The sequence below is a fragment of the Equus caballus genome, chromosome 22 (genome assembly GCF_041296265.1).
Source record: "Equus caballus isolate H_3958 breed thoroughbred chromosome 22, TB-T2T, whole genome shotgun sequence".
NCBI classification, from domain to species: Eukaryota; Metazoa; Chordata; class Mammalia; order Perissodactyla; family Equidae; genus Equus; species Equus caballus.
In genome coordinates this window covers 5,818,839-5,833,675 of record NC_091705.1, presented here as the reverse complement: position 1 = coordinate 5,833,675, position 14,837 = coordinate 5,818,839, and the positions used below count along the sequence as shown (strand labels likewise).

The 14,837-nt window shown below is 40.6% G+C and overlaps 1 protein-coding gene across 9 annotated transcripts in view; it reads left to right on the top strand.

Moving 5' to 3' along the window:
* CFAP61 (cilia and flagella associated protein 61) overlaps window positions 1–14,837 on the top strand; it is a 294,815-nt gene that overhangs the window by 18,768 nt on the left and 261,210 nt on the right. For 7 of the 9 annotated variants that reach the window (XR_011430676.1, XM_001489672.6, XM_023626019.2 and 4 more), the window contains 4 exons: window positions 9,593–9,743; window positions 12,719–12,795; window positions 13,663–13,730; window positions 13,961–14,087. Coding sequence is in view for 8 of the 9 variants with exons in the window: in XM_001489672.6 (XP_001489722.2) it covers window positions 9,593–9,743; window positions 12,719–12,795; window positions 13,663–13,730; window positions 13,961–14,087 (423 nt within the window). In the remaining variant the exon portion in view is untranslated. Of the gene's footprint in view, window positions 1–3,092; window positions 3,290–9,592; window positions 9,744–12,718; window positions 12,796–13,662; window positions 13,731–13,960; window positions 14,088–14,837 lie in introns of those variants that run through there. The other 2 variants (XM_070247017.1, XM_070247016.1) reach the window with 1 other exon arrangement.

Sequence of the window (14,837 nt, the reverse complement as noted above, 5' to 3'; positions counted from 1 at the left end):
GACTTACCCAATAGAATGTGTTGGAAGTGGTGCTGTGCCGGTCCCAGGCCCAAGTCTTAAGATGGCCTGGCAGCAGGGTTGGCACGAGAGGCCTCCAGGGTACTCATTCCCACGTGCTGATCCTTCAGCAGCCTGAGAGCAAGCACCTCTTCCAATTTTGAATGCTGGGCACTTCTCCTACCTCGCCCTAGTCCCAGCCTGGCCCGGCAGCATTTGGTTTTATGCTCTTGGGAGCCTTGCACCACCAGGTAGAAAGTCTGGCTACTCTGTTGGAGAGGCCATGTGGAGAAACCACATGGAGAGGCCATATCACAAGGGAGAGTTGAGAATCCCAGCCCATGGCAAGAAGCAAGGCCCCAGGTCAGCCGTTGCAGCAGCCCTGGGCCATTTGAACCACCTTCACTGAGGCCCAAGGTGTGTGAGTGAAGAAACCATCTTGGAGGTTTTAGCCCTGCAGATACCACTGCTGTACCCTGACTGAATTTCTAACCCATAGAATCATGAGCAAATAAATGGGAGAGGACATCCGCTAGATTTGGAATCATTTGGTATGCAGAAATAGATTAACAAAGCAGCAAGTCTTAGAGGAAACTTATAACCTTAAATTCTTACAGTAGAAGAGAAGAAAGCCTAAAATTAATGTTCTGAGTTTACCTCTAAGTTAGAAAAAGAACAATAGAATCAACTCAAAGAAAAGAGAATGAGGAAAATAAAGGACAAGAGCAAATATTAATGAAATAGAAAATAAACATCCAGTAAAGGATTCACAAAGCCTAAAGTTGATTCTTCAAAAAGGCTGAAAATAGGGTAATCTTCTGATAAGTTTAATCAAGAAAAAAGAAAGACTGTTAAATTTAAAAAGTAGTGTGAAGAGGAAAAAAAAAAAAAGTAGTGTGAAGAGGACATAACCAACATGTTACGATTTAAGCAGGTAATAAAATGATATTAGAGATCCACAGACCCTTAGCTGTGTTTCAGAATGTAGACTTTAAAAGATTAGTCCTGTGCATTTATCAAATATTATTTAACTCCACCAGTAAGGGTGAGGCAGTTCCCCATAATCACACACTGTAATATTTCTATGGTAAAAATGTAGGAATATTCTCTAAATGGAATAATGACTGTAGAATAACCTCATGGCACTTTATATCCAATATTGCTGCCAATTTATCTTTATAAGATAAAGTTCTGTTTTTCAAGGCTTTTTGGATTTTAAAGGTATTGGGGAGCTGCATAAAAAACTTCATACCGGGGCCGGCCCAGTTGCACAGCAGTTAAGTGCGCTCGTTCCGCTTCTTGGTGGCCCGGGGTTCATCAGTTCGGATCCTGGGTGCGGACATGGCACTGCTTGGCATGCCATGCTGTGGTAGGTGTCCCACATATAAAGTAGAGGAAGATGGGCATGGATGTTAGCTCAGGGCCAGTCTTCCTCAGCAAAAAGAGGAGGATTGGCAGTAGTTAGCTCAGAGATAATCTTCCTCAAAAAAAAAAAAAAAGAAAGAAAGAAAGAAAGAAAAAACTTCATTCCAAAAAATTTGAAAATGTAGGTGAAAAGGATAAATTTCTAGAAAAATAGTTTCCTAAAGTCAATTTAAAAAGTGATAGAAACCCATTAAAGAAGTGGAATCAGTAATTTTAAATCCTTCCACCAATAAAACAGCAGACACAACTGCCTTTACAAGCCACTTGTACCGAATGTTCAAGGATTAGGTACATACCAACTGAGTGAACCTTCCTGGGAGCAGAAAGACAGAGAACACTCCTTAACTCCCCTTGTGAAGCTAGCATAATTTTAATACCAAAATCATACAAGGGCAGTATGAGAAAGGAAGGGTAACAGCAGATCTCACATAGAATGAGAAATGGAAATTACATCCAATTTTGTTCGTGAGCATAAATGCAAAAATTCTAAACAAAGCATTAGGGAAGGAATTTAGCAATGTACTAAAAAGATAATTCATCACAATCAAATTGGATTGCTCCTGGAATTCAAGGTTGGTTGATTATCAGAAAATTGATTAAGTCACCACCTTCACAGATTAAAGGAGAAAATTTATATAATTCATCTCAATAAACAAAAACATTTGATAAAATTCAGCATTTATTCTTTTTTTTTAGATTGGCACCTGAGCTAACATTTATTGCCAATCTTTTTCTTTTCTTCTTCTTCCCCCCAAAGCCCCCCAGTACATAGTTGTATATACTAGTTGTAGGTCCTTCAAGTTGTGCTATGTGGGGTGCCACCTCAGAATGGCTTGATGAGCAGTGTGAGCTCCACGCCCAGGATTTGAACCCGTGAAACCCTGGGCCACCAGGTGGATGCGAACTTAACCACTCAGCCACAGGGCTGGGCCTCAACATTTATTCTTAATGTGACTCTCAAAATAAGAATATAAGACAACTCCCATAACATGCTACAGTTATCTATAAAAACCTTTAACAGACATCATACATAATGATAACATATTAAAAGAGTTCCTTTTTCTATAAGGAACAGGATGAGGATACCTGTTGCCACAACACCTGTTCAGCCTTGAACTGGAGCTCCTAGCCATTGCAGTAAGAAAGAAAGAAAAAAAAAACACCTAAAGTGTTAGGATTCAAACGGAAGAAACAAAACTGTTATTATTTGCAGATGATATATTCTTTATGAAGAAAATCAGAAGGAATATATAAAAAAATCAGAATTCATACGAAAGTTTAAAGTTGCTGGCTACTAAGTCTTTAAACAAAAATCAATTACATTTTTATATACTATCAATGAACATTTTAAAAGAAGGTACTATTTGCACTCATGCCAAAGAATATAAAATACCTAGTGGTAAAACTGACCATTTTGCTCCAAGCCCATTATGGGATAAATTATAAAACTTTGCTGAAAGACATTAAGAAAGGAGCAAAATGGCGGGGTGAGCTGACCCAGGATTCTCTCCCCTCCAAAATACAACAAAAGATTGGAAGAACTGAATTTCAGAGAATAAACACAATGCCAGCTCGTTAGAGACCTACAATACCAAGAAGGCAGAGATCATAACCTTGCTTACACCCTCGGAGGTGCTGGAACGGTAGGAGAGAACATGGCTCCCTCCCCTAGAGTGTGCGATCGCTGCGGCGCGGGTCGGGAAGGAGCGGGGGAGGGGCCGCGCGACCGGGGGATCATCCAGGACTCCTGCCGCTGATTCAGTGGAGACCCGCTGACGGGGGGGAAAGCTTCTGTCTGCGGGGACCCCATAAATCAAGGGCCTTGGGAGACCAGAGAACAGAACCGATCTGAACCCAGACCACGTGTGTGAGTAACAGCCCCTCCCCCCCAGCAAAGCCAGTGGGCGCAGCCATCTTGCCCCAAGGCGGAGAGCTAACACGCCGCTCTCGACCCCCATCTAGTGGCGACAGGCTGTAACTGCAACCGAATTCTACCACCATGCGAAAAAACCGCTCCTCTACCATCCAGCAATTTATAAAAGCCCCAGACCAGAAGGAAAACAATAAAAACACAGAATTAAGTCCTGAGGACTTGGAATTAGGTAAACTAAGTGATAATGAATTCAGAGCAGCTATAATCAAAAGACTCAATGAGGTAGAGAGAAAGATAGAGAAACAAGCCGAGTTCTGGAGTTACTTCACAAAAGAGATTAAAATCATAAAGAAGAATCAAACAGAATTACTTGAGATGAAAAACACAATGGACCAGATAAAACAGAATACGGATTCCCTGAATGCCCATGTAGACAACATAGAGGAGAAAATTAGCATAATCGAGGACAGACAGGCTGAATGGCGCCAGACAGAGGAAGAAAGAGAACTAAGAATTAAAAAAGATGAGGAAAATCTCTGAGAGATAATGGATTCAATGAGGAGTAAGAACATAAGGATCATAGGAATTCCCGAGAATATGGAAAAGGAAAATGGAGCAGAAAGTGTGCTTAACGAAATTATTGAAGAGAACTTCCCAAATCTAGGGATCAACAGAGAAATGTGTGTAGAGGAGGGTTTTAGATCTCCTAGATTTGTCAATGTAAAAAGACCCACCGCAAGGCACATAATAGTAAAGTTGGCAAATAGGAATGATAGGGAAAGAATACTCAGGGAAGTAAGGAAAAAAAAGAGAATAACCTATAAAGGAGCCCCTATCAGACTGTCAGCGGATTTCTCTACAGAAACCCTACAAGCTAGGAGAGAATGGAGTGATATATTCAAAGCTTTAAAGGATAAAAACCTTCAGCCAAGAATACTCTATCCAGCAAGAATTTCCTTCAGATATGAGGGAGAAATTAAATCTTTTCCAGACAAACAAAAGTTAAGGGAATTTGTAACTAAAAGCCCTCCATTACAAGAAATCCTCAAGAAGGCTCTCATACTTGAAAAAAGAAAAAAGGGAGAAAGGGGACACAAGCCACAGACTAGGGAGACCGATGGATAGAACCAGAACAGGATAGCAAATATTCAACTATAGCATTAGGGTAAAAATAAGGAAACTACCAAAACAAGGACGATCTTAGCACTCTACAAATGAATAAGACGAGTTGGAATAAAAAATGAAAATAATTACTTAGGAGGGGAAGAGCAAAGGGTCTAAATCAGTATTGGTCAAGTAGGTAAGAGACCACCAGAGAATAGACTATATTATACACGAGATTCTAAATACAAAGTTCAAGGTAGACACTAAAATAAAGTACAGAACAGAGTCACAAATCATAAATAAGGAAAAATCTAAGAAACCCGGCATAAGAAATTGCAGTATTAAGTGGGTAGTCTAAAGCACACAGGAAAAGAAACGCAGGAAAACAAGATAATGAGCAACAGATTAACAGCACTAAGTCCACATGCATCAATAATCACTCTCAATGTGAACGGATTGAACTCTCCAATAAAAAGACACAGAGTGGCAAAATGGATTAAAGAACACGATCCAACAATTTGTTGCCTCCAGGAAACACACCTCAGCCCCAAGGACAAACACAGACTCAGGGTGAAGGGGTGGAGGACAATACTTCAAGCAAATAGCAAGGAAAAAAAGGCAGGTGTTGCAATTCTCATATCAGACCAAGTGGATTTCAAAATAAGACAGGTAAAGAGAGACACAGAGGGACAATATATAATGATCAAAGGGACACTTCATCAAGAAGAAATAACGCTTATAAATATCTATGCACCCAACACAGGAGCACCAAGATTCATAAAACAACTATTAACAGACCTAAAGGAAGATGTTAAAAACAACACAATAATAGTAGGGGACCTCAACACCCCACATCAATGGACAGATCATCCAGACAGAAAATCAACAAGGAAATAGTGGAGCTGAATGAAAAACTAAAACAATTGGACTTAGTAGACATATATAGATAACTCCACCCTGAAGGAGCTGAATACACATTCTTCTCAAGTGCACATGGAACATTCTCTAGGACAGACCATATGTTGGGAAACAAGGCAAGCCTCTACAAATTTAAAAAAATTGAAATAATAACAAGCATCTTCTCAGATCATAGTGCTATAAGGCTAGAAATCAATTACAAGAAAAAAGCTGAGAAAGGCACAAAGATGTGGAGACTAAACAACACACTACTGAACAAGCAATGGATCATTGAAGAAATTAAAGAAGAAATCAAAAAATACCTGGAAACTAATGAAAATGATAACATGCCATACCATCTCATATGGGATACAGCAAAAGCTGTATTAAGAGGAAAATTCATCGCAATACAGGCACATCTTAACAAACAAGAAAAATCCCAAATAAGCAGCCTTAAAGCACACCTAACTGAACTAGAGAAAAAAGAACAAATGAAGCCCAAAGTCAGCAGAAGGAGAGAAATAATAAAAATCAGAGCAGAAATAAATACTATTGAAATGAAAAAGGCAGTAGAAAGGATCAGTGAAACAAAGAGCTGGTTCTTTGAGAAGATAAATAAAATCAACAAACCCCTAGCCAGACTTACAAAGAAAAAAAGGGAGAAAGCTCAAATAAACAAAATCAGAAATGAAAGAGGAGAAATAACAACAGACTCTGCAGAAATACAACGGATTATAAGAGAATACTACAAAAAACTATATGCCAACAGAATGGATAACCTAGAGGAAATGGATAAATTCTTGGACTCCTACAATCTCCCAAAGCTCACTCAAGAAGAGGCAGACAATTTGAACAGACCAATCACAAGGAAAGAGATTGAAACAGAAATCAAAAACATCCCAAAGAATAAAACCCTAGGACCAGATGGCTTTCCTGGGGAATTCTACCAAACTTTCAGAGAGGATTTAATACCTATCCTTTTTGAGCTATTCCAAAAAATTAGGGAGGATGGAACACTTCCTAACACATTCTATGAGGCCAACATCATGCTGATACCAAAACCTGACAAGGACACTACGAAAAAAGAGAACTACAGGCCAATATCACTGATGAACATAGATGCAAAAATTCTTAACAAAATTTTGGCAACCAGAATTCAGCAACTCATCAAAAGGATCATACATCAGGATCAGGTGGGATTCATACCAGGGACACAGGGTTGCTTCAACATCCGCAAATCAATCAATGTGATACACCACATCAACAAACTGAGGAATAAAAACCACATGATCATCTCAATAGATGCAGAGAAGGCATTTGACAAGATCCAACAGCCATTTATGATAAAAACTCTGAACAAAATGGGCATAGAAGGAAACTACCTCAACATAATAAAGGCCATATACGACAAACCCATAGCCAACATCATACTCAATGGGCAAAAACTGAACGCCATCCCCCTGAAAACAGGAACGAGACAAGGATGCCCTCTATCACTACTCTTATTTAACATAGTACTGGAGGTCCTGGCCAGAGCAATCAGGCAAGAAAAAGGAATAAAAGGAATCCAAATAGGGAGGGAAGAAGTGAAATTCTCACTGTTTACAGACGACATGATCTTATATATAGAAAACCCCAAAGAATCCATTGGAAAACTGTTAGAAGTAATCAACAACTACAGCAAAGTTGCAGGGTACAAAATCGATTTGCATAAATCAGTAGCATTTCTATACTCTAATAACGAACTAACAGAAAAAGAACTCAAGAACATAATACCATTCACAGTCGTAAAGAAAAGAATAAAATACCTTGGGGTAAATTTAACTAAGGAAGTGAAGGACCTATATAATGAAAATTACAAGACCTTTCTGAGAGAATTAGATGACGACATAAGGAGATGGAAAGCCATTCCATGTACATGGATTGGAAGAAGAAACATAGTTAAAATGTCCATTCTACCTAAAGCAATCTACAGATTCAACGCCATCCCAATCAGAATCCCAATGACATTCTTTACAGAATTAGAACAAAGAATCCTAAAATTCATATGGGGCCACAAAAGACCCCAAATTTCTAAAGCAATCCTGAGAAAAAAGAACAAAATGGGAGGCATCACAATCCCTGACTTCAAAAGATACTACAAAGCTATAGTAATCAAAACAGCATGGTACTGGTACAAAAACAGGTGCACAGATCAATGAAACAGAATTGAAAGCCCAGAAATAAAGCCACACATCTATGGACAGCTTATCTTCGACAAAGGAGCTGAGGGCATACAATGAAGAAAAGAAAGTCTTTTCAACAAATGGTGCTGGGAAAACTGGAAAGTCACATGTAAAAGAATGAAAATTGACCATTCTTTTTCACCATTCACCAAAATAAACTCAAAATGGATCAAAGACCTAAAGGTGAGACCTGAAACCATAAGGCTTCTAGAAGAAAACGTAGGCAGTACACTCTTTGACATCAGTATTAAAAGGATCTTTTCGGACACCATGTCTTCTCAGAGAAAGGAAACAATAGAAAGAATAAACAAATGGGACTTCATCAGACTAAAGAGCTTCTTCAAGGCAAATGAAAACAGGATTGAAACAAAAAAACAACCCACTAACTGGGAAAAAATATTTGCAAGTCCTATATCTGACAAAGGCTTAATATCCATTATATATAAAGAACTCACACAACTCAACAACAAAAAAGTCAAACAACCCAATCAAAAAATTGGCTGGAGACATGAACAGACATTTCTCCAAAGAAAATTTACGGATGGCCAATAGGCACATGAAAAGATGCTCATCATCGCTGATCATCAGGGAAATGCAAATCAAAACTACACTAAGATATCACCTTACACCCATTAAAATGACAAAAATATCTAAAACTAATAGTAACAAATGTTGGAGAGGTTGCGGAGAAAAAGGAACCCTCATACACTGCTGGTGGGAATGCAAACTGGTGCAGCCACTATGGAAAACAGTATGGAGATTCCTCAAAAAATTAAAAATAGAACTACCATATGATCCAGCCATCCCACTACTGGGTATTTATCCAAAGACCTTGAAGTCAACAATCCCAAAAGTCCTATGCACCCCAATGTTTATTGCAGCACTGTTTACAATAGCCAAGACGTGGAAGCAACCTAAGTGCCCATCAACAGACGAATGGATAAAGAAGATGTGCTACATATATACAATGGAATACTACTCAGCTGCAAAACAGAACAAAATCATTCCATTTGCAACAACATGGATGGACCTTGAGAGAATTACGTTAAGTGAAATAAGCCAGCGAGAGAAAGATAATCTGTGTATGACTCCACTCATATGAGGAATTTAGAAATGTGGACTAAGAACAGTTTAGTGGATACCAGGGGAAAGGTGGGGTGGGGGGTGAGCACAAAGGGTGAAGTGGTGCACCTACAACACGAATGACAAACATTAATGTACAACTGAAATCACACAAGATTGTAACCTATCATTAACTCAATAAGAAAAGAAGATATCAGTAGATTTCACTCCGATCAAAAAGTGAAAACTGCACTTCAATGTACGTACAAATGGTTCTCCGTGTAAGCTGTGTGCTGTGGTAGCTGTTGCTGTCATCATGGGCCACGTGACGGGGTTGGTACAGCCGCCAGAATAAGACTTGGAAGGTCTGCTTCTCCCCTGTCTTTATTAACTTGCTGGGCCGCCTTAGCGTAAGCAAGACCTCTCAGGGTCTCATTTCCGCATCTGGGGCAGGTGATATCCCAGATGCTCAGATTTCATTAGAATCCATTAGGCCATGGGTGCGGGCTGAGGGTTGCGAGCACTTGGTTAAGAATGCTGACAGAGGGAGAGCTAAACGCTCAGCTTTGCTGCTGCACGTAGGTGACAACTCTTCCCAGTTGGTCCGGGACTATCCTGGGCACCTTCTCAGTCTCGGGCACATAGGGACAGTTGGCCACCCTAACTGTTTGTGTTTAAGCCAACACAGTGGAATTGGCAACATGAAGAGGGCGGGGAAGACTGCAGTCAAGCAATTTTCCCAGCCAATCTTCAAGGGAAGGGTACTGGACACTTGGTATCATACATATAACACCTTTCTAATGAAATGTAATTTTCAATAATTTAGTTGATGGCACCAGATGTCCTGAAAGATCTCCTCCCAAAGTGGCTGCCACGACCTCTTCCAAAGGTTATCAAACCTTATGCAGTGATTGCTGAGCTTCAGCAGCCAAAGGAGGGAGAAAATGACACCTCCTCATCTCACTTCTGCTGATCTTATTCATGTGTGCAACTTTAATCATTTCTACAGGGAAAAGGCAAACCTTGCTGTTACCGTCTACAATGACAAGGAGGAGATCATGGCCCAGGCCACCTTCCTAGACTATCCCAACTGGAATGTTGCCAAGCAAGATGACTGGGTGTCCGTATTCCAGGAGCTCGACAGTGAAATCCAGTGCACAGTAAGCAATGGGTTCACAATGCCTTAATTTTGAAGGGAAGTCCTATGTTTGCATATTTGTCTTTTCAGTTTTTAGATTGAGCAGTTCAAAACCCACAACAGAAGATATATGACAGTTAGAAAAGAAATTAGCTGGTGGAGAGGAAAGGTGAGTCTGAGAGCAGGAGGCCAGAGGGGATGGGAAAAAGTGGGTGACAGCCAGGTCAGTCAGCTGCTAGCAAGACTCAGGTCATGCTTTGCTGATGAGGAGGGAGAGGGAGCAAGGAATTAATGGGAGTGCCAGCACGTGCGCTTCCCCGGTCTCCACGCTATGCTTCGAGCATCAGTGTCTGAAGTCTTTGATATGCTAGGAGGGCACCTGCCATTTATGCATTTGCTGCTATAATAATGACAACAGAGCCTCAGAGTCATGTCGCACTTTAGAATTTTCAAAGTGCCCTTATGGACTCTGGCTCATTTGATATCTTCTGGCTGCAGTTACGTGACAACCTGATGGGAGTCAGGTCAGCAGTTCCCAGATGCCAAGACTGAGCTTTCCCTGCCCTCAGCCTGCCAGAGCCGGGCCAGCACCTGGCCCCAGTTTCTGTGGAAAGCCAGAGGCCGAGACTGTGGGCAGCATGCTTGCCTGTCAGTGGAATTCAACAGCTGTCCCCAGAGCCCTGGGGATTCCCAATTGCATGAATGAGTGAGTTCAATGAATGTGTACAGGCACACACGCACACGGACACCCCAGCACATTATCCAGCATTTGTTTAGCTAGATGGTGCCTTCCTCTTGTCCTCTGTGCTCTCTTCTGCCTCACCATCCTGTATACCCAGCTACCATTGTCAGAAAAATTTTCTCAAACTTGCAAATAGGCCAGAAAGACGCTTTCAGTCCAGTGCTTATGGCTTTGATTGACTTTCTATTGATTGGGCTATTTTACAGTTCTGGAGGAACAGTGATTAACTTGTAGATTTTTGTCCATTTGAGATGTAAATAATCACTGTCTGGTGGAAGAGATAACCTCAAAGTTTACGGTTTATGGCCCAGTAGGACATCAACTATTTTAAATCTAGCCCAGCGATCTTATTTCTAACATTCTCTCATTAAATTGCCTAAAGTGGCCAACTCCTTAAATGCAATGAATCGTTTTTATCATCTCACTGGTCACCTCATTAACTGATGGATTGAATAAATTTCTGACGTGTATTCATTTTATATTTGCATTAGGGTCATGATTTTACCTTTTTTAAAATTATAAATTAACACCCTTATTTATAAAACTCTTTCCCCTTTTGTTCCTTTTCTTGTTCTCTTAAGATTATTTCTTTTTAAACTACTCCCTACAACAGTATAGAGCTCATCTGCCCAATATGGTAGCCACCTGCTCTATGCAGCAATTGAGCACTTGAAATGTGACTAGTCTGATTTGAGATGTGCTGTAATATAAAATATGTACTGGATTTCAAATACTTAGTAGAAAAAAGTGTGTAAAATATCTCATTAATAACTTTTAGATTGATTACTTGTTAAAATGATAATTTGAATATATTAGGTTAAATAAAATGTTAAAAATTTATCTTATCTGTTTTTTTTTGCTCTTTTTATATGTCTACTAGAAAATTTAAAATTACATGTGTGGCTTGCATTTGTGGCTCAAATTATTTTTCTCTTGGACAGCAGTGGTATAGAGACTTAAGGTTTAATGTACTACCTATCCCAGGGGTATTTGCAACTGAAATAATGGTTTTTATCTTAAAGCTAAGGAGTAAATCTTGAACTATAATATTTTTTATGGAAGAGAGAATTTGGGAGATAAATCAGCCACGTAATAAACCATGTCCTCCTGTGGCTGGTCCAGTTCAGAATGTAAAACAGATGTTAAGTAAGGTTGTTGTGGGATCAGATGACTTCATACATGGAAAGTGCTTCCAGTGGTGTCTTTGCTGTTGTTATCTAGACTTTGGGGTATGTGTTGTTTGCCTTTTGGGGGTTTTCAAGCTGGTGAAACAAACTCGTGATTCTTCCCTTGCCGTTTTATGCCTGATATACACTCCTTCTGAGTGTTCCTAAGGCTTGTGCTATCCTACACAGGAGGGTAAACCAAGGCACACGGACGTGCAGCTGGTAACCCAAGGCCGTCTATAAAATTATTCAGAAAACGAGAAACACAGACAGCTCTCCTCTTGCCCTGATCTAGGTGCAAGCGCGACCCTTACCAGTCAATGACCTCACATTTTCATTATCTCCAGAATTTAAAGATGTCCCTTTAAACACAGGGGTACTGAGTTGAGCAGACTGATGTGTGGATGTATAGAACAACAACTCATTATTTAGGCCTCTTAAAAAGTCTTCAGAAATTATGGGACAAAGCTCTTTAAAAACTAAAAAGATTTAACCTGAAAGTCGTATTAGAATCTTGCTACTTTGAGTTTTCAGCTCCCAGGTTTTCTGGATCCCAAGAGTAATATTTGATTCTGACTCTGGGAATGTTGAACAAAACAAGCCATTGGATTCATAACGTGGCATCTGCCTTCCATCCTTCAAATTCATAAGAGAATCTTTCACTGTGTCACTTGAATAGAGCAGCAGCTGCTGGCTCAAGAGCCCCAGGGAAAGGGTGATTGTCTTTCACTTGGCATAGAACCCCTGAGGACAAGACTACTGAGTTAATAATCGATTTCATTCCCCTGCAGGCGCTTCCCTGCCCACTGCCTGATTGTAAGGGCAGGAAGAAGGGCCGGACGCACTGGACTCATTTACGATCCCTGTTTCCTTGAATAACTCTGAGCTAGGAGGACAGAAGGCGGCAAACAGAGTCAGTGAGACAGCTCGAGTGCTTCCTGGGTGTCTCATCACTTTAGACATAAAATATCATCCAGAACCCGGCAGCTCGGTGTCCTGGCGGCCCCAAACCCTCCTCCTACCTCCCACCCTGCTCTGACAGCCCAAATGCTGACTCAGCCCTTAATTGTACTCTCTTTTCTTCTGCAGCCTCTGAACACATTGTTCATGCACCTCTTTGTGGCCGTGGATGAGTATTCTGTTGGCTGCTGCAAAGAGATTATTCGGTGAGTGGCCGGGGCCTTGCCGATGGTGACATCTGAAGGCTGGCAGCAGCACTGTAGACAGGACATGTGAATGCCAAAATGACACAAAAGATACCATGTGGAATAGTTTTAAAATATTTTTACAGGACATGAGATTCTTTGAGATGTTTAGATTACTTGTAATTTATAGCTATATGAAAGCATTTGCTTTAAATAATAGTGATATTTCTGAAAGAAAACAATCTATTTCTTTGAATTGATGCCCCTTTCAGTGCACATCTTTTAACTTCCATTGTTTGAGGCAAACAGGTAGTGCAGCCATTTAAAAAAATGGATTTAGGGGAAAGTAGGGGAAGAGTAAAATGTTACAGGCTTGGATGTTTCTAAAAATAGTTTCCTTCAATCTTATCTTTAGAAAAGTTTATTAATATAACAGACATAGAAGCGGCCTGAATAATATGGCATGCTGAAATGTGATCGGTGGGGCTGCTGAGTGATGGCGATGCATCTCTGACAGCCTGCGCAGACATTTGGGGGTGGCGGCCTCAGCTTTCAAGTGACTTTGTAATGTCACACCAGACCGTCCAGATGCCAGGTCAAAGGTTAATATTAGCAGAAATCTGGTGTGCCACATGAACATGGCACCCTTTATTCTCTCTACCTCCACGGAATGGATAGAAAAGGGGCCATTTGAAATCCAGAGAAAAGTATAGAAGAAAAGGAAATTGCCTTGACGATGTTCTTGCCTTCGTAGGCAGGGAGCAAAGGAGCCTGTGTGGATTTATGAACACCTCATTTTTTTAGTAGAGGCATTTGTCTCAGTCTGGTGCCAGCTAATGGCATTGCTTTGTTATTAACACCCGTCCCACCCTCTCTTTCCCTTCCCAGGACCGTATTTAAGGCAGTGCCAGAACTTCACTTCATATTTCTCATAGTGCCATGCTACATGAGCCTGGGTAAGGTCAACTCATCTACTTCCTGTCCTCAGTTGTTAATATAGGAGATTCATGCTTAAAATGGTGCTGGGGAATGGGAAATAAGAATGATCTCTAGGTTCTAAATGTATAATGTGCCTATTTGATTGTAACAATTAAAACACAATTTCGAATGGAAAGTATGTTTTGTTCTGAACTCCTAAAGTTACTCCTTGGAAAACAAGGCCAAATTTCTCTGTCTCTATGATTAGGCTCAGCTCTCATAACTGTGTTTGACCCAGTGGGGAATGTCCCAAGTCTGACGTTTGACGAGGACTTTGCCGTGCATGTTTGTCACAGACATAACCATTACCCTCAGCTGCACATTCGCAGAGCCAGGTAAGGTGGGAGTGATGCCTTTTGTTACCTAAGCTTTACCCTGACACTTACCTTATAAAGAGTTTTTAAATTGCCAATTCTTACTGAAGCAATTATAGCTTGGATTAAATTGTTTTATAATACTCGTAAGCATTGCTTCATTTGGAGATGTTTATAGTTCCCCTTGATGACATAATGTGCAGGACTAAATATCTGATGAGACTCATTTGGGGCTATTCAGCTGGCAAAGTTGTGTATTTACTACTCAGGGGTTTCTGAAAACCCACCTTCCTTGGCCCCACACTGAATGAATTAACTTTCAAATAAAACAAACTTAAAATTCTACCTATTTAGTTTTCCCAATAAAGTCCACCTATTTTCTGACACTCAGTGAGTAAGAATTCTATTGATCTTAAAGAGGAGTTTTCCAAGTTGGAGGTCTTTACCGTCAAGGGCCCCCATGACATGCCCTGAAGTTCAGCAGTCTTAAGGAGATGGCTGTGGCAGCTTCTGTATTCCACCGATGGCTGCAACACCATCTTCCATCCTGCAAGCTCTCCTACAACGTGGCATTGCCACTTCTCTCATCAAGAGGTGAGATGTGTGTTCCCTCTTTATGAATCTGGGCAGATTGTGACTGCTTCCACTCACACAGCTTGGCGGAAGGGAGGCTTTATGACTTGTGAGGCTGAAAAGCTTCTGCCTGGTTCTCTTGGGATGCTTGCTCTGGAGGATATCAGGGGAAGAAGTCTGACTGCCCTGAGACCACCG